At 42.6% G+C, this 20,659-nt stretch overlaps 2 protein-coding genes across 3 annotated transcripts in view; one reads left to right on the forward strand and one right to left on the reverse strand.

The window, feature by feature from the left end:
- Positions 1–3,724: 3,724 nt before the first annotated feature.
- Positions 3,725–13,292, reverse strand: ndfip2 (Nedd4 family interacting protein 2). Its single transcript, XM_086198488.1, has 8 exons — positions 13,051–13,292; positions 10,522–10,726; positions 10,092–10,222; positions 9,759–9,846; positions 6,796–6,920; positions 6,643–6,709; positions 6,406–6,513; positions 3,725–6,341 (listed from the first exon to the last, which is right to left on the reverse strand). The coding sequence occupies exons 1-7, from the start codon at positions 13,075–13,077 to the stop codon at positions 6,410–6,412; spliced, it is 747 nt and encodes a 248-aa protein (XP_086054614.1). The 5' UTR covers positions 13,078–13,292; the 3' UTR covers positions 3,725–6,341; positions 6,406–6,409.
- A 2,568-nt stretch (positions 13,293–15,860) lies between these two features.
- LOC147272631 (gamma-aminobutyric acid receptor subunit alpha-5-like) overlaps positions 15,861–20,659 on the forward strand; it is an 81,093-nt gene continuing 76,294 nt past the window's right edge. For both annotated transcript variants that reach the window (XM_086198568.1, XM_086198587.1), the window contains exon 1: positions 15,861–16,117. In XM_086198568.1, coding sequence (XP_086054694.1) covers positions 16,099–16,117 — 19 coding nt within the window. In that variant the 5' untranslated portion in view covers positions 15,861–16,098. The remainder of the gene's footprint in view (positions 16,118–20,659) is intronic.

Genomic DNA, 20,659 nt, shown 5'->3' on the forward strand with positions numbered 1-20,659 from the left:
CACACAACATTCATTCTTGGCTGGTAAGACTTTTGGGTCATCTTTACACCCCATTGACAAATTCCTCATTCCTTTTAAGACATAATCTGCAGGCCACACTGAAGGTGGTGGGTAACCTTCCCAAATAATCACATTTGTGGGAAATGCCCTCAAAACTCCAGGTGTGTGAGTGTGTGTTTGTGTGTGTGTGTGTGTGTGTGTGTGTGTGTGTGTGTGTCGGGAGAGTATGTGCAGTCTTGTGAAATATTGCAGCTCCATGTTTGACATTCAACAACAGACAGGTATGTGTCCTGGAAGCCTTTCCAAACCCATTCTTCCTGTGTGCATGAAAGACGCCCCCAAGGCCTTGCTGTTTGTAGTAACTCCTGAATGAAAGGGCGTGTGTGTACATGCGAGTGCCAAAAGTGGAACACTGAACTATTCTGTTCTCCCGCAACACCACGTTTCATTCCTATCCGAAGGCCCTCTGCTGAAGAGATTCCATATTTCCCAGAGTTCCATGGAGTTAAGAATGTTTTCATGAGGGAATGTAGGGTTCGGTTCTGTTGATGTATTTCTACATACAAACATAAAGAGGGCCAATACTTTCGCCTCATCTTGCCAGTAGACAGGTGCTCAGAATCTGAAGACCTCAGCCAAACCCAGCGTTGAAAATGTTACTCACTGTGCTAAACGGGTTCTCCCCAATATTGATTCGGTTTCCTTGTCCTCAGTGCTTCACCCCTCCAGACATTTTGGTAAAAGTCAGCACAGGAGCTTTTTTTTTCATATCCTGCAAACAGACAGATTAATTAACGCAGGTCCTGTGTGGTAATTTTGACAAGAAGAAAAGAATTGTTGGAACACCTACTTTCCATATGGTTTAGTCACAGACTTTGGATAGACTGGGAACAGCGTAATAGCTTAAACAAGCTAACAGGCGACGAGTGAGCTAAATAACAGGCGATGGCTACTTCTGCAGACACTCTACTGGTCTGTGTGTCAAACAATTTGGGGTTAGTTTGGGGATGTTTTTCTTGTTTATTTTATAAACCTGACATACATTTGTGGATGAAGCCTGTAGGCCCCTCATAGACCTGATCTGAGTCCCAGAACAGCTTAAAAGAAGTCCCATGGCTGAACAGATAAAAGCTTCGATGCCTCCCCATAGTCTGAGCTACTTCATTTCCATCACAACCTGACCTCCAGCCTATCAGATCACAAACTGATTCCTCCAGGAAGTCCCGACACCCGGCCGGTGGTTGCCAAAAAACACTTCTGGCCCATAGCTTCCCGTAAAAGCACAACTTGTCATTTCTTCCCCTTTCGGTTTGTGTACAGATTAAACAAACAAGATAGAACGTGTTAATTAGTCCGATTTAGAGGTGTTATTTTTTGAACGTTTGGAATGAGCCAGGCTAGCAGTTTCCCTCGGCTCCCAGTGTTTACGCTACCCTAATTGACTCCTGGAGCGACGAGAGTCGTGTTCTCATCTAAATCTCAGCAAGAAAGCAAATAAGCGTATTTATTGAAATGTCAAACCGTTTCCCTTTTTAATGCCTGTTGAAGTAAGTAAATTTGGTGAAAACGGTCTTTAATCACAAGCAAAAAAAAAACAAAAACAAAAAAAAAACACAAATCATCCCAAATGTGCAGAGAAGACAGCGACTGTCGTCTGGTGACGTGATGGATCTCTGGATTGTCAGTTGTCAGAGTTATTAAGTGTTTTTGGCTCTGACTCCTGGTCATGAATCGGCGCACCCACATGTGATGGAGGGGTTACACACACACACACACACACACACACACACACACACTCGTCAGTAGCCAGGCTTCATATATGCTGCTGACAGATATTGTCAGCACACTCTGCGGCTGTCTTTCACTCTCTGCGTGTGATGTTTTACTTCTGGCCCCGGTTGGACCGCCCTCCAACTGGACTCCACCTGGTCCGAAACGTACCGATAGAGAGATGCAGAGCGAGACAGAGAGAGAGAAAGGATGGGGAGAATGAGTTCACGGGGAGGAGAGGGCCTCATAAAGGGAAACATTTGCAAACCGGAAGGGAGTCATGTAAATGGGTTAGTCATTAAGGCCTTCTAAAAGCGAGGAGGCCAGATTGGGGCCAGGAGCAGGCGGGTAGCACGAAGGGAACATAAACCCATTATGTGAATAGGCCTCTCTGTTTAACATAAGCTCCTCTTTCTTTTCATTAAAACACTTTTCAGGAGGATGCAGTTTTGACTCAGAGGCTAATATCAGCAAACGGTGTTCCAGATCTCGCCGCTGTGATTCAGAACTTTTTTACTTGCGCGTTGAGAAGCACCAGGACGGCTGAGCTCGCCTCGTATTCAGCACATTTGCGTTGCTCTCAGCCTATTTGTGTATGAGGTCAGCGAGGATCATTTAGCGTGCTGGTTGCTAATGCTACATTAGCTCGGCAGCAGCGTCTTTCCTGGATTTTTTCCAGTGTTTCATTGGTCGTCTTCGTCGTAGGTCCCTTCCGCGCCCACTTTGACCCGCGCTTCCTCCTGTCTCTGTGCGTCCCGTTACGTCTTCAACTTGCTCTTGGCTCTTGTTGCATCTTTTCAGCTTCATCACTAATACTGTTTGTTTTTTCCTCCGTCACATTCAGTGCAATAACAATTGATTCAGAAAACAAACAGGTTGCTTCCGTTAAGCTCTATATTTTTTAGAAGTTTTTCTCGTACTTGTGAACGACTGCAGACGTGCTCATTTGGGCTGGTATTTGGAATGAAATCATCCACACGGCGCATCCTGTAACAGATAAATATGGCAGCCATGAGTCAGGCCATCATGCCTCCTCTCAACTCTTCAGCTGACCTTTTTTAGAATTTCCTGATACGGACAAACGCACGTGTGATTTATTGGCTAAAAATGCTTGATGAAACCACCAGATGTCACCGTCCAGAACGAGTTGAAATAATCACTGGAGCCTCGTGCTGCTCGAATGGCGAAGCACTCAACCTTTAACTGCTCCCATGCAGCGTCCTCCACATCCTGCTCAGCAGCCTCCATGGAGGGGGAGAGCGTGGGAGGACAGTGCCTCCTTGTGGGCGAATAAGTTATCACACCCCTCAGATCATCACAGGGGGGCTCACAAGCTTTGAGATTAGATTTGGAAAATTAGTTTGACGTCGCCTTATTTCTCTTCAAAACCAGTTCCAGCTGGATTCAGGATGCATGAACACGATGATCACTTAATTTCAGGGATTTTCCAAACCTGTAAGGAACATTTCCATAATCATAAGTTCTCTGTTCATCCATGAAAATTGGAGAAACTCATGTCAAAATTGATGTGTATTGAACTAAAATTAATTTCAAGTTAGTTGTTTACGACTTGAAAAGCGTGTCACATTTTCTTCGTCAGCAAAATATGTTCTAACTCTCTTAGGTGTCAGCAATGCACATTTCTGGTATTTTTCCTTTGATTTTTTTGGGGCTTTCAGTATATTTCAAAAACTTTTCCATGCTTTTTTCAAAAAATTTTCCAGGGTTTTCCAAAACCGGTGGAAGGAATTCCGTAAAACATCTTTCCATCTGTCACACCACATTCTCGCCTTCTATCAGCTTCTGTTCTGTTTACATTCACTCCACTGTGCATGTCGGACGAGCTAACTCTGCTTCACGCTGTGGGATGATGCCAGTGGAGCGTAACCATGGTAACACAACGATCAGAAAAATCCTTCGGAGAACCAAAATGAGTCCAACCAAACTTTCCTGGCAGGCTTTGAGACTTTTATTGGTGTATTTTTTGCAAGTCATCATCATGTCATCTTTAATTCCAGTTACATTTAATGAGAATGTTATAGGGGTTATGCTTGACAAAACAAAATAAAATAGGTTTGGCTGCCATCTTATTCTCATGTTCATTTATTTACAAACAAAGCCATGTACTTTGTATTTACCCCCCAACACACACGTGCGCACGCACACACACACACTCGCACGCAAACAGGTGGATCTATTGTTTGTTCCTTGATATCTCTTAAGGAGGCTTGAGTGGGATGATTCTCCCCGCCCCAGGAAAAAAAATTTTTGGCAAAACTTAAGCTGTCACAGTTTAAGACACAAAATAACATGAATTTAGAAAAGTGCAAAGGAAAAAAAAAAGGCAAATTTGGATGATTAAGAATTCCAGTTGAAAAACAGATGGCTATTTCTCTCTCTCTGTCTCCATCTTTTGCTCTCTCACTCGATCTCTCTCGCTCTCAAGTTAAGAAGATTCACAAATTAAACTGTACACAACTCTTCAAAGTGCAAATATTATGAATTGGCAAAAGCTGGTATGTACATTTTCATTTCTGCTTGATAAAAATTCATGTTTCCTTCATCAAGCCGGGGTTCTATCACACTGGACACCCCCCCCCCCCAACCACCACACACACACACACACACCCCCCCCGAGCATTCGTCATTAAAAAGGTGTTCGTCCACCAACACCAAAACTTTCCAAAACGAAGGAAAAAAATCCCAGAGAGGTCTGTGATTGGTTGCTTGAAAATCATGCACAACATGCATTCATGTTCTAATCGCGTCTATTGCTGATTTAATTTATTTTGTTGGTAAAATGTGTTGGTTTTTTTTCCTCTCGGTCATTAAAAGTGTGTCGAGGCTCCTCCTCGTGTCTGATACGCTCAGCTAAACTAGTCGACTAAAGCTATTTCATCATTACACCACTTTACATTCACAATTCAAGGATGTAAATACAAAGAATTGCATAAGACTCTTGAAGAGTTCGACTCCAGCCTGCACCGGGCAGAAAATGCTCAGTCGCAGTTTCACAGTCCCGCCAGCCGGCCCGGGGCCTCGCTGACCCTTTAGAGGAGCCCGGGAGGCCCCCCAAAACACTGCATTCTCCAGTTCTCTGATTAGCCTCTGTAGCTAACATCGCTGGGAGATGAATTGAGTAAATTGAAAGAGAAATTGAGTTTTTATGTCCCCGTCTGTTGCTAAGCAGGCATACTGGAAACATTCTTTTTCATTTTTCTTTGATTCAAGCAGAAAGGACACAGAGTGTTGAAACACTGAGGGCGGCGGGAAGATTGAGCCAATCGAGCCAATGGCGTCGCAGCACCGCTGATTCCGTACTTTTTTTTCAAGGTGGGAGAGAGAAAGACATTTTTTTAAGGTGTCATTCTCAAACATGGATATAAACAAGCAGCAGCCAATGATGCTGGTGAGATGATGGCGTCGTGGCACGCTGGACTGACCCGTGACATAGTCCTGATTCCTTCTGCATGCATAGAAGTAGAACTGGAGGAATGTCCACCTTTACTTGGTGAAGTCCTGGAGACTTCTTGTAAATTCAGTCCAGAGCCATTTAGGTCCCTTTAGTTGGGATACACAATAATATCGACATGTCATAAATATGGACATCGATTAGCAACACGGCTCACTCTCGATGTGGTAAATATGATTTATAGGCTTTTCACAAATGTTTTGGAATTAAAAACTTATTCAGTCACAGTTTTGACTTCTTTTTTTTCTTCAGTAAGTACGAAATGTGAATATATCCTGAAGTATCGGCCAGAATAACATAAAATATTAACAAAACAACCCGGTATGGTGCATCCCGACTACCTGGAGGTGGAAGCAAGATGGCTGCCAGGACCCATGCACATCTTTACATCGAACACTTTTTGTGCCTGTATCAAGAGATTGTTGATCATTCCACTCCAGTTCCTCAGAGACCATTAAAACTGGCATCTTTTTCTGGAGCCCTACAAACTGGTCCGGAGTTGTCTGACCTGGCGGTTTATCTGTTGTTCTGCTGAGAGTTTGTGTGATATGTGATCTGCATATGTATGGCATAGTGGTGCACATATGCGAGGCTCAGATGTGAATGAAGATGGACACGCTCACACTGCATGTGAGGGCTCCGGGAGCTCCACGTTAAAGTAGTAAGACTCGCTCAAAGTCCCTTCCTTGAACTGACCTTTGTAGCAGGCAGAAGACTGAGGCGGAGTTTCCCTCCACACGTGAAGCTGCATCGCAACTTTACTGACATGGAGTTTGGTTTTTTTGAATCTATGTAAGACTTGTTAGCATTTCCCTCAGTGTGATGATGGTTTGTGTATCTCAACACTCTCCAGAGACCACACAGTGTGTATGTGATGGGTGTGTGTACGTCTGTTTACAAGAGCTCACGAGTAAACAGAGCACTGAATCAAAGGAAAATCAAAAACAAAAGGAGGAAATCAGACTCAATCTCGTTAATACTCCCTCTCTTCTTCTTTTCTTCCCTTTCCCCTCTCTTCACTGCAGAACTCTCCGGTCAGGTCATTTGAGGGCGAGAGAAGGATCTTCACATTGGAACGGAATGGTGATGGCGTGGAAACCTGAGGGAAGGAGGCAGGTAAGGTCCTGCAGAGACGGCGTCGGAGCAGTGGATGTTGAGTTTACCTTTTTAATAGAGGAAGAAGAGGCGTGTTCGATGTGAAGTGGCCATGTTCTCTGACATGTTGCGCACTTTTAGGTAGTTGACGAAACCCCTGAAGAAGAGCAGGAGACCTGGGGGGGGGGGGGGGGGGGGGCATTAGTCATCTCAATGGTTACACATCATTTTGTTGGTTTTTTTCCATCAAAGCAGAGAAAAGGAAGCTTGAATCAGAAAATATACACAACGCAGTGAATACTCACCAAGCAGCAGGAAGATCCACCAGAGCCAGTACTGACCGTTGAAGTAGCCGGTGAAGTAGTCGGAGAACTGCAACCACCAATACTTTTGTTCAGATTGGTAGCATATTTTTAGACACTTTTCATGGAAACTAAGAACTGAGCCGAAGTACAAACCCTGACAATGAGAATCCACTTGATAAGTGAGAGGCCAAAGCCACAAATGGCTCCGTAGCGTCCTGCAATGGTGTTGGTTAGACAGAAGGACAAGCAGAACCCGATCCAGTTGAACAAGAAGGCCACTAGGGGGAGACAAAATCTCACATCAGCTAAAATTCCTCACTCTGAACACTCGTGTTGTCACTGCGATTCAATTTTTTTCACAGTGGCACATAACTGGTCAGTTCAGAGACGGCCACTGAAATAAAAAAGGGTGAAAATCATAGAGGAAGAACAAAGACATGAGAAACATTTGCTCAACAGACATTAAACCATAATAATCATCGTAATATTTTTTGTGTCGTGGAAGGAATAAAATAAAGGGATCAAATTATGTAAGTTTATCATGTTAAGTGTCATTCAACAGTGCCATGCATATTAAACTGGACCAAAACAGTCGTATGCGTTAGGGTTGATAATATCGGCTGATATTCTGTATTTTTGCGATCGGCCGTTTTTTCCACTGATAACCGCTAAAATTAATGTATTTTAAAATGCGCTCCTTCGGCTCTGATGCAGCCGTCCCGCCCACATCCCTCACTGATTGGCTACTTGGCACAAGTGAGCCGGTGACAGCCAATCAATCAACACTGAAGCCTCTACATGCAGTGCCACAGACACAGAGGAGAAACAGACGACTGCTCCGGTGGCTGCTCCAGCAGAAAAGGTAAGGCAGTGTCAGTCGAAGTTTCAAAGCCCTTTACAATGAAGTTTTAAAAATACCACAGCCTTGATCAATATTAGTGATAACATGCAGGCCCAGAGTCGACATTTCACCACCCTACTTGTCTAGTCACATCAAGCGTACGGCTTTGCGAGATAGGACTGGCATCACTCACGACAAAAAAAAAAAAAAGATGAAAAGATAAAAAGATGTGAGTGAAGATGACCTGAAGTCCCTTGCTTCATGAAATAAAAATATGACATAGGTAGGCTGTAGCAAGTATAAGGGAGGAAAACCTGCAGTTTGTCTGTTGAGATTCAACTTTTCACAACTTCAACACGGGGTAGGCTATTTAGTGATGGCTCACCGCTACATTATCATTGACACGACCGGCCGCTTTAGAGCTGGAGCCAGACGCACAATAATCATAGGAGAACTTACGGTTATCATGACTTTGTGGGAATAATTAATCTCCTAACGTGTCTCAGCCCGTGGGGCGGCTCCTGGTTTGTCAATCAACAACACCCGAGGCGATTACAGCCTGTAAGTTTAACACCACACGCTAACGTGTCCTAGTTTGTTTCTAGTCGCCTCTCCCTCAGTGCTCATGCTGTCACGACACAATGATCCCACAAAAGAGATGTTAAATATTCGTCTTTTTGCCGGTCACTCGTAAAGTCCAGGGAAATGATGGGCCATTTCAATGAGTCAAGCAGAGAGCACACGTCGAGTTTTTTCAATCAATACATTTACCGTCGCGTCTTGGACCCACGTGTGTACAGTAGCCTATATTGTTTGCATTTACAATTGCCAAGTGCCTTATTCTTCTGTAACATGACATACAGTTCGAAGCACAACAGTGTGCATTTAATGTTCTGAGATTCCGAATATGAATTCATTTCTCTAAATAAATAAATATAATAATAAATAAGGAACTATAAGTGAGAAACTCTGGTGAGCACCGAAAGTTGTGTCTTTATTTACTCGTGCTGTTTTATGTAAAATTTTAATCTAAAAAGTAACTATTATATCTATAAAATGAATGCAGTGATCCAAGGTTCTGGCCACCCTCTTTATTGTTTGGTCTTAATCAGGCTGGATCAGATGTATCCTACCTGAGAGGGAGACAACATAAGACATCATTAATTAAATGTTAATAATGTAGGCTATCATTAAGACTATTATGCAGTGTAGTGGAAGTTTAACAGACAGTTTTGCTCTCATAATTGAAGATATATTTTCTCTTTTTTAATTCTCACTCTTTTTTTGGTCTCTCTTTCTCTAAATCCTCGTTACAGATGGATGGACCAAAGAAGCGGGTGAAAAGTACAGTATGGCAGTATTTCACACGGCCAACCCCAGGAAAGGCAGTCTGCAATACCTGCAAAGACAATGTCAGCATGGGAGGAACATTTTTTCAAAAATTTAGGGAGCTATTTTATTTATTTATTTATTTATTCATTTGAGTGAGTTTTAAGAAATGCTCCCAGAAGGCCCCTGCACTTTCTTTTAATATAATTAAAGGGCATTTCAATTAAGATTATGGGTTCATGTTATTATGTTAATTATGTGTTCATGTTATTTTACAAAAAGTTAAGGCCATTTTTTCAGTGTAAACAAACAGTATACTGTATTCATTCTAATCCCAGGTGTGTTTCTGTAAATTTTGACACCAAAATTTTCATGTTTACTGCAAATAGATATCGGTTATACGTATCAGCTATCGGTTTGGCTTGGTTATTAATAATCGGTATCGTATCGGCCCTGAAAAATCCATATCGGTCGATCCCTGCGTTGAACAACTCAGAAAATGATTGGTTATATTTCCACCGTCGCACAGATGCGTGTCATCAAACGTCACAGACCTGGCCCGCCGCCCACGCTGTTCCGTTTGCACACACACACTCCATTGCAGCTCCACCTGCAACACGGCTCTAATAGTGCCTCCATAGTCTGGTTATTGCCAAGGCAATTTGGGCAACTTGGACACCCCCCCCCCCCACACACACACACACACACCCCTCGTGTCCGTACCGTTTATGCAGAACAGCGCCGCCTGTTGAAAGCGTGTTCAACCCGCGTTGAACAGGCTGCGTAAAGGAGGATGTGACCAAAATAACAATCAAGGGGTCTGATCGATGAGTTTTAGGAGATTCTTTCAGAATTAATTAGAATGAGTCATCGTCACACATGCACACAAAAGTTCAATGACAAAACAAGATCAGTGCCGTTGTGTGGCGGCAGACATGTTCCTTACTGAAAAAGGCCAACATGAAGATTCCGTCATTCCCGACTCGCAGCTGATCCGCATCGCTGAAATCATCTCTAGGAGGAAATTCATCATCCTACACACACACACACACACACACACACACACAGGTCAAATACACAACTTATAAAGTACACTTCACCTCCCTCTAATTAATGGCACTATTCATGTCTTTTGATCTTGTTGTTAACCGTCGATGACTAATGACTATCATTCGTTTTGTGTTGGGGGCGGAGCAACACCACCCAGCTGAAATGATGTGACTAAACTTGGAGTGTTCAGTTCAAATATGTTCGTGTGTGTCTGTGTGTGTGTCCTCACCCGTGGCATCACCTCCACAGTGGAGGCAGCCATGGCGGCGGCCTTTGCCTTCTCTGCTTCATCGTACGTGGGCAGTGAGGTGGCAACGCTGTATGGTGGAGGCACTGGGAAGTCACCTTGGAAACTGGTCTCTGTGGGAAGGACAGAGGAGGGAGGGAGGAGGTGGGTTTATAAAGGAAGAGAGCAATGGTGACAGGATCTTGCCAAGTAGCTGGCAATAATGTGGCGGCGGTGTCATGGAAATCAGCACTGACTCAGGAGGAATCGCTGCCACGGAACTGTCAGAAGACGTAGTCCTGCTGCCATTTTTGGAAGCAGAAAACCACATTCTGGAAAAATAAGCCTGGCTCCTTCTCTCAGCTCTGCGGAAGGAGCTTTGAGGTCTACAAAGAGCTAAAAATACTCGTGTGGATCATCTAATCAGATGTACCAGGTGCAGAGGCGGTTGCTCCCAGATCAATGGAGGCGTAGGGCGGCGGAGGTGCCTCAGCCTCCTCCTGAGTCCTCGATCTTGAGGATTCTACTGATGCCGGCGCTGGGCCAGCCTGTGACTGGCTCTGGTCCTGGAACGTTCCAGCCTGGGCTGAGGCGGATGTGCATGGCTGCTGATTGCTGGAGTCTTCTTCATTGTGAAGCTGAAGGGGAGGACCAGAATGTGCGTTACCACCGTGTATTTACAGAAACTCCTCACCTCAGGCACCCATCGCCACGGTTTATCAATCGCTTGTTTAGTCCAATCATAACATAGTCCATGTGAAAACCACAGTTTCCAAGCGTGACAAGCTGCATATCCTGATGTAGAAGAATCTAGAACCAGCAGATTGAACATTTTTGCTTGAAAAGACCGGAGAGATTAACAGATTATCAAAATAATTGCAGATTAATTTTTCGTTTGTTCAGCTAATCAATGAATTGGGGCAGCTCTATTTTCACTTTTGTTTGCATAAAAACAAAATTAGTTAATTTTTGTTTCTATTTTGTGTGTGTGTGTGTGTGTGTGTGGGAGGGGGGGGTTTCTATAAAGCTTCTCCCCAAAATACAAAACCATTCCTAACCATCCTGGAGGTGCACACATGATAAGAATGCAATCGTAGCAAAAGAGTATCACGGCTGCTCCTGTTTGTGCAGCACTGTTTGACCTCACCAGAATGCTACAAACAGTTTGCACAGACAGGGTGTGTGTGTGTGTTTGTTATGGTGAGGGGGCTACATGGGTATGTCAATAGAGGACACATTAAATCAGTGAAGAGTGCCCCCCCCCCCCACAGCCGAACGCCTTCTGAAACCACAGCAGAGCTCCACGTCTCCACAACAACAGTAAAATGACACTGAAGCAACGACTGACCTTCACAAGCATATACTTGTCCTTCAGCTCGACGTCATGTAAGAATTACACATGCGTGCAAGCCGCAGACTAATCAGGCGGCTGACTGTGGCCCACAAGTGTCTCCTCACAATGCCGCCGCACAAGTTCAACTCATCCACCAGAGGAGATAAAGAGAGAATTGGTGGCAAATCTCGTTGCAAACACCCGTCACAACTCGTGCACCAACACGAGAGCTCAATTAACTCCGCATATTTCAGGAAAGAGTCACAACCACAATGTGTCATCTAACCACACAAAACATCTGGGGAATCCAGCGGCTCCGTCTCTGAGGAGTGAGCGAGCGAGTTAGCGAGGGAGTGAATGAGCGGCTGACTGCTGGCTGAGAATCAAGGACAGAGCAGAGCTCGCTCATCCCCTCCAACACACACACACACACACACACACACACACACACACACACACACACACACACAGGGGATTACATAAGATCTTAACAACATAGCCACAAGCCTCCTCCTGTGTCCAAATATACACTCACACACACCCAAAACCCATGCAGGTCAACATGGAGCAGCTTCACACACCTGAGCGTTCTAGAGAGAGCAGAGGGGGGGGGGGGGGGGGGGGGTGAGAAGGTTTTAGGGGCTGGTTGGTGGAGGAGTGGCCCACCACCTTAGACGGCCCGGATAGAAAACTCTGCAGATTCAAATGTCAGTGACGTAAAAAACACGCAGGGAGATAAAGCGTAGCCTTGGCCGGGAGATTAAGAAGCAGCTTCGACAGCCATAACATTCCTCCAGCAGCGTGCAGTAATCGAGTACTTCACTAAATATTGATACAAGTATATGTGTACTTGACATTTGCATCAGAGAATGTCTCATTACTAGAGCAATAACCCAGTTTTCCCTTAGTAACTATAATATGGGCTGATCAGGATCCACGGAGGGCTCATATTCCTGTTGGCCCAGTTCGACTCAAGCGTGGGTTTTTCAGAATGTTTAGGAAACAAAGAATGTCACATCTTTTCAACTTAACAATATCATTAAGTATGAGGAAAATGTGAAAATCATAAATAGAAAGTTGAATACACATAGTTGTGGTAACGTGTCGGCAGTCTAATAAATACAAACTAGAAAAGCTCGTTCCGACTGATTTCGTCATCAACCGTTTTCACATCAATCCTCTCCCAGGAAGTCCGTTAATCTCGTAACTATTGAAGTATCTGTCACAAATGCCCAGCTAACACCACAAGCCGTGCAGTTGAACGTATTTATAAGTAAACATCGTAACATGAGCCGTTATTTAGCGCATTTGCACGCTCGGCGTGTTGAAAATAGTTAAAATTCTTTCTAAAGACGCTCGTAACTTTAAAGGCCTACGAAATTAATCTTCGTTAGCTAGGTGGGGTTAGCCTAGCCTAGACGATGCGGAAGTGCTAACGTTTACACACAAAAAAAACCCCTCCCTGGAATATGAAATTGAAAGCAAAAAAATATATATATATATATTATAAGATCGTAATAAAGTGTGTGTTTAAAAATATGATTTAAGTCCTTCTAAATTAGAAATTGTGAGACATGGTTTCCCGTGACGGGCAGGCCCAGCCACCTCGGGTGTTTTGATCCGACTCACCACTTGGTATCGACTCGCTGGGTCCATTCCGGAGAGGTTCGGCTGAGTGGCAAGCCTGCCGAGAAGACGAGTGGAAAATCGGACTTCCGTTAGTTTTACAATAAATAGGTGTTAAACCCTTTCAAGTGATTGTCCTCTTTTCTTAAAAGAAAAATACGATTACAGCGATTGGACCGATGGCGGAGCGCTGTCGTCTCGATCAACAGCGTTGTTGTTAAAGGTTGGACCGACGGGGAGAAGGTAGTCCTGAAAACTCCAACTTCCTGTTTAAGATTTCAAAGTAAAATAAGCATTTATACGTTAGAAACACTATTATAATAATGATTATTATCATTGTTATTATTATTATTATTATTATTATTATTATTATTATTATTATTATTAGCAGCAGCAGTAGTAGTAGTAGTAGTATTCAGACCTGCCAAATAGTATGTCTCATTTGTTCTGAAATGTGTAAGCCTTATGTTTTTTAATAATGGCAGAGGTGTGATCATTACAGCATATTACTTTGTACATTAATGTGTTTCATCTGTAAATGTATCTTATGCTGCTGTTTTAGTCAGGCTTTGCAGATTCAGTTTTATCTTGTTAACCCCTGGCTAGTGTAATTCTTATTGCATCAAATCTCGTTGGACAGCTGTTTTGTTTTGTTGTTGTTGTTGTTTTATTTTTTCATTTAAAATTTGTAACAAGCACAGTTTTTTTCTGAATGGGTTGAAGTGATGAAGTTGACGTGAAGAGACCCTTTGGCTGTCTGAGCACTTGTTAGTCTCAACTTCACTTTCTCCTGAAAGACTATTTGATATCATTGATTGATATCAACAGTATTCATCTGTGTATCTTATTGATTTCACCACCTCCTCGGCATCTTAAATGTATGGAAGCTGTTCTCGTGACTGAAGCGTGGTGAGCTGGTTGTTTGTTTTATTTTGAAGCGCAACAATCGTAATTTCCGTCTTTGGCTTCGTTCTGCTTAACGACGTTTTGAGGGGGCGAGCCCGCATTTCCACGGATCGAGGAAGCCAGATGACGCAAATGCTTACCACAATGGGGCCTGAAACCACTAGGTGGAGCTAAAGTCTTCTCATGTCACGGAGCCTCCACAACTCCCTTTCCCTCACTTTTGGGATTAAAATGGGATTACACTCATTCCCAGCTCTCCAATTTTATTAATACATGACAGTAGTTTTATTTTCAAGAGATCCGTATTCATCATGAACTACAGCTGTTAATCAATCACCCTGTCTCTGAGGGTGCAGGTTTCCACTGTTACCCCCTCCTCCTCGCCGCCCACTGAGGTTACTTCAGGAGAGGAAGTGAAGCAGAGGGTCAGCCCTCGTTCAGGATATCCTGAATTTGCTACATGGCCTGAGATTGTACTGAGCATTGAGGGAGCACAAGGTGCACCGGAAGCCTATGCTCTTCCTGGAATAGTTTAATAGAAGATTACAGCACTGTAGCTGAAAAACTAAGGCTGGTCTTCATGTAAATTTGAATTTTTAGTTGGTAAAAGGGTTTTAATAGAGGATTGTTAAAAACTATATTCAGCTGTGCAGTGTGTGCATAGAGACGAGAAAGGGATATATTTTTCCTCTGGCTTTTCGGAGGATTGACAGCACATGATTTTTTTTCTCCTTCCTAGGAAGGTTTGTGTGTTCCTTAAACACCTGCAGCATGAGTGTTACATTTTTACAGATCAAGGTACCTGTTCTGCTGGATTTCATGTCCTTGAGCAGCAGGTTGATCTCATATTCCAAAGACCGTTTCAAAGTTGCAGCGCACACTGACGTCTGTTTCCCTTTTACTTTCCTCTTTACCCCCCCCCCCCCATACACAAAATACATAATTTACTCTGCGTTTGTTCATTATTTATTGCCCAGCACACAGTTGGCCAGGATTATTAAGCCGCAGAGAATTTGCTCTGTGCAGAGTGAGGTGGGTTTGTGTCTTTTAGCTCATTCTGAGGTTGTCATGTGCTCATGCCCTCGGGCTAATCTTGGATCAGCATAGCAGTGGAACAGAGCATAATGGGCTCTTGGTACATTCCTGCATGCAAGTATTGGAGTTTCAAGGAAAAAAAAACAAAACACAGCAGATTGGCTTAGAAGGAATGTTTTTGAATTGTTAGGAGGTTGTCCGAGCTGTGGAGAGCTGAGAAAGTGCTTGCAGTTGTATTTTGACTTTGGAACAACAGAAATAAAGGACATATATTCACAAAATAGTGAAATTGTACTTTGTTTCGTAAGATTCTTGCCAAAGTAGTGCACAAACATCGTGTGGTAGTTCCATCATGGGACTGTCCTTCACCTTGTTGTTGTTTTTGACAAGACAGCAGATCAGTACTTTATTATTTTCTCAATCCTGTGACTTGCAAAATTCCATATTCATAAATACAATTTTTATCATGATAATACATCTTTCTTAATTTGTGAAAAAAATAATCCAGACATGGACACAATAGCCTAAAAATGGAGATAGAAACCACGAATTTGTGCTCTTTATTCAACATTATTGTGAACGGATTTACTTCGAAATTGTGCTCTGTCTCCCAGGCATCATGTTTTGTTCTGTCCTGATGTATGTTTAAAAGAATTTTCTATTCATAATATTAAAAGAAGTTTTGAAAAAGAAATACAGAGCCGAGTGAATGTGCGGTTCGCCGTTTCTGAACATCGCAATTTGTGTTGGATTTGGGGAGAGGGGGGATTAACTGCGCATGCTCAGAGCTCACCGTCATGCGTCGTTTCATCATTGACAGCTGATTGGCTGTACGGTTATCCGGCGCGAATATTAGAGTTGTAATCATGGACACAATGACGGAAGACTGTCCCTGGCTAACACCGGCGAACTTGAGAAAGTGAAGAAAGGAAATGGACTATCTTCATAATATTCCGGGGAACAAGTTGGACAGCAATAATCTGGAGGACCGATTGGATTTAAGACCCTGCAACCGCGGAATGGTTTCAATGTCCAAAAGACTGGTCGGCACTGGAGCGGTTTACCTTGACGAAATGGGCTAGCTAGCAGCTACAGGCTAGTAACCCGGTGATGGGAGCCCTCAGCCCTGGTGAGAGAAAGAATGTTTTAAATTCTTCTTCTTTTGTGGCGGTTGTTTAACTAATAATCAGCCAGAGCTGTTATTGTACTACTTACACTATGCGGTACTTTACACTCGTCGCGTTGTTACAATGACAGTCGAGTGGTCATGATGGTGGATTCCTCTACAGGTGAATCAAGTTCGAGGCCAGGTGGCGGAAGTTTGACTTTAAAACTTTGATATTCTTCTGTCCATGATTGCTACCTGTTGAGTGTCTGTGGTAATTGTTGAACACTTGTAAGTGCTTCTTTGTTGCTCTCGGTGGTGTTGAGTTGTTTGCTATTTTCTTCTGCTCTTTTGCTCTGAATTTTAAAAAAAAAAAATTTGTACGGGCTAATAAATAACATTCTGGAGCCTATCCCAGCAGCCTTCGGGCGAGAGGTGGGGTTCACCCTGGACGGCTCACCAGTCCACCGCAGACCCAACACATATAGACAGACAACCATTCACTCTCACAGTCACACCTACGGTCAATTTAGAGTATCAATCAGCCTCGTCCCCTCTTGATGTCTTTGGACTGTGGGAGGCCAGAGAACCCACACAGGAACAGGGAGAACATGCAGACTCACTAGAAAGATCCTGTGCTTGAGCCAGGACTCAAACCCAGAACCTCCCTGCTGCCCTGTTTGTTTATTTATTTATTTTTTTTTTTTTTGTTTTCTTATGGACACAAATTGATCAAGTTTTGGGAGAAGTTTCACACACACACACACACACACTCTCTCTGGCGACTCTGGGACAGTCTTTCATAGAAAGGCAACTATCACTCTGTTGTCATAGATTTGTTGAATGCTCATAATTGCCTCCTCATAGATTTCTGATGTAGACTCCATTTGCCCCCCCCCCCCCAATCTTTACAATCTATTGAATTAATGCACTTACTTTCCGTCAACTGGCAAAAAGCTGAGTAAAGCTGCCCTAAACAGAGTGAACGATGACTGCACGGCCAAATATTGATAAAAGGCTCCTCTTGAATTAATAGTAATCCTGGTTGCTAAGAAGGGATTATTGTGGTACATGTATCAGTTAAGCGGCTCACACTGGCAGGCGGAGGGGAGACGTGAGGTGTGGTGCTCTGGTTGTAGTTTTTGCATCCTGATTGGTTTTCATGCATGCTGGTGTCTGCAGACTTGAAATAATTCACACAACTGCTGTTAAAAAGCCACTCTCAGAGCCCATAATGGCACCTTGAAACATCCATCACTAACAAACATTGGCAAGAAGATAAATGTACACAGCCACCCACTCATGAAGCCCCTGCGCGCGCACACACACACCCTCTAGATGTTACTTGGCAACATCATCCCAAGGTAAATAGGTGCTATAAAAAGGTGGGTGTCTGTGTCAGCTTTTGCCGCTTTCCAGCTCGTGAGACAGAAAGCGTCGCTATTTGAGTGGAGGTGAGTGTTTTCAAAGAGCCTGATGGAATTGTGTAGAACAGGGAAACACATCTGGTACTATTGCAAGGATACCAGCTCCAGTTTGATAGCCTAGCTGCAGTGCATTGAGAGTGAAATCACATTTCCTGTACTATCAGAAGGCTAATCAATCTCCAAAACTGGTTCATAGTTTAGTCTCCAGAGCATCAATGGTGAAGTATGTTGTGTTCATGTTCACATGGAACACAAACTCTTTGTATGCCCTGTTGTATTGAGTAAATACACGAAACAGAGTGACATTTTTTTTCAGTGCCTGATTGGATCACGGAGTGCCACATCACACTGAAAAGTGTTTCCTGTTTTCATCAAATAAGAAGGCGTAATAATTTCAAATGAACAGTCTAAATAAGCAGAGCCCCTGTACTTTACTAACCACAAACATGGAAATGATATGTGTAATTATGGCATGTATTGACACATGCTAAATAAAATACCTGTCAGCAAGAGTTACAAGCTGCTGCTAATTAGCAAGAAATGTGAAAATGGAGAGCGTTAATCACACAGGCGCACAAACAAACACACACACGCCTCCTTGTGTCTGCAGATAAGTGTGTGGGCGTGCGAATGCATTGGGGGGGCCTGTTGGCAGAACAGCATAAGTGATGTGTCCTACGCAAAGTGTCCAGCAGAGGGCAGAATATACATGGCTATTACCTTTTGGTTTCTTTTACAAAATCCCATTTAAAAAAAACCCCAAAAAAAACCTTCTTGAAAGGACTGCAAATTTTATTTTTCACCCTCATCTTAATCGTTAATATTACTACATTTTGTAACCATATTAAGTTTATGCCATTATATGAATTTTATTCAATGAATATGACTTGAAGGCCTAAAAGTTAATGTATTTGGTGCTTGAAGTAAAACTATATTCAATTCTATGGTATTCATTGTTTATATTAAAATACATGCATTTAATTGAAACTGACATTTTTCACCAGCAATCCAACTCATTCAGAGCTCAATATAAGACTGAATGACTTTGGTCATATCTTGGTAGCGTGACATGTTTGTTCATGTACTTGAGATGAAGCTTGAGATTCTGTGGTGAAGTGCATAGTTAAGTTTAATATCGATGTACACATCGTTTAAACAATCATAGTTTAAACAGAAGCTTTTGCAGTAATGATGGATCAAGTGTTGAAATTCTGAATTGAAGGATTTGTACCACATATTCAGAGTACAGGCGATCATATAGCAGGCACACCCTCGTTTTCTCCAGGGATTCTTAATAGGATAGGCTTCTGCAATTAATCTGTCTCAGACTATTTATAATTAGCTGTCAGATGTACAGTAATTGCCTTATTGAGAGTGTCTTCATGAAAAGGCATCTGCTGCTTAGTGTTCTCTCAAAACTTTAAATTATGTCTCTGGTGTGTTTCCTGCTTGACTGGTCACCTGACCAGGTACCTGCTCCTCATTACTCATCCGCTGATGTTCAATTCATCATCCTCCCTTTTGCCAAACAATTTTAGGGGTTTTACCCAAACAAGGCTGTTTTTGTACCAACCCACATCCCTCTTGAGTCTGTAATGAGTTGAAATCCTCACATTTAATGTTTCATTCAGGCTTTCCAATTAGCATTTCAATCAAAATTGCATTTGTGACTGGAGATTGTCTCTTTTAATCCGTTAGCATCAAGTCAGGACTCAACAATTTAGCTAGCAGTAGACCAAAGTCAACCAAGAGCCTGCTAACTGTTTAGCTAAAATTAGAAGGAGTCAACCAGGCAGCTGCAAACAGTTTAAATAACATTAGACCTAAATTAGCATGCCAACAGTTTAGCTAAGACAAGACCAACATCAACCAAGAGCCTACAAACGGTTTGGCTAACACTAGAACTAAGTCAGCCAGTGCTTGTATATGATGTCAGTTTCATGAAGTGCACGTGTATTAACTTGACTATAAGTGTACCATATAGATGCAGTGTGTGAGAAGCAATGTCCTCAATTAAAACAAGTTCACAGCATTTACTCAATCAACTTTAAAGCTGAGTTCTTTTCTTTTATCACTATTTACCACTCACATCCAACCAACACATAAGCAAATATTGTGTTGTTTTTTTGTTTGTGTTCAAATGTACATTGCACACATGAACATTAGTATTAATTTGCTGCTGCATCCTTCCAAGTGCAAGTCAGATACTGAGGGGGCCAAAAGGTTGCTGGTTAGAAATGCTCCATGCTAAATTTGTTTAGCATTTAGTGCTGGCAGGTGGCATAGATTGTTTTTAGATAATTGCTTGCCCATGAAAGCCAGAAACTGTGGCTGGAACAATTACCATGAATTTAAACAGAAAAGTTGGAAAACCAAAACAAACGCAGTTTTCCCCCCCTTAGAGCCAATGATACTCTTTAGGTCTGTCACGAGGCTGCTAGCAACCACTTTCATCTTGCAAGAAGCTAGCCATTTGATCAGCTGTTCAAAGGGAATCTTCACGCAGATGAAATAGAGGCGCTATATGTCCCTCTCAAATATACAGTAGAACAAATTGCAAGTTGTTAAATACGTGGCTACTTTTATCTTTTCTTGTTACAGGTATAAAAGTTAAAATGCAAACCAAAATAGAAACACGAGTGGACTTGCAGACAGGGACCACAGATGTGCATCTATGAGATTGGTGTGTTCGTCTCATGACAATGAGAATTCGTTATTATTTTATGTAAATTATCCCTGGAAGACAGCTGTTGTTGTATCTGCTATTTTTACACACTGTTAACGTCGTCTAGTGAATCAAATCGCTATTGTCTCCAGAGACGTCACACACAGAGATGAAATCATGCTCAATTAAACTTAACAGGTTTAATTTTTCTAATCCCATTTTTACAAAACCTTTTAGTTTGACTTAGCGAAAGAATGGTCAGTATTCTCTTTTATGTCCCTCCAAAGAAATAGTAATTGCAGTGAGCAGATGTGACACGTGGGTTTTTTTCTGGGTCATAAATAATAGGGCATGTTTATTGAACACTTGGGGGATAACCCTTTAAATATTTAATGATGTAGGGATGTTGCTTCTTCAAGATAAGTTAATTGTGTTTTTGAGTTCAGGTTTGTGGAGAGTCCTCGTCGGCCGGCG

Source organism: Aulostomus chinensis, chromosome 1 (assembly GCF_037954235.1).
Source record: "Aulostomus chinensis isolate RoL2024-O1b breed Wild chromosome 1, RoL_Achi_v1.0, whole genome shotgun sequence".
Lineage (NCBI taxonomy): Eukaryota > Metazoa > Chordata > Actinopteri > Syngnathiformes > Aulostomidae > Aulostomus > Aulostomus chinensis.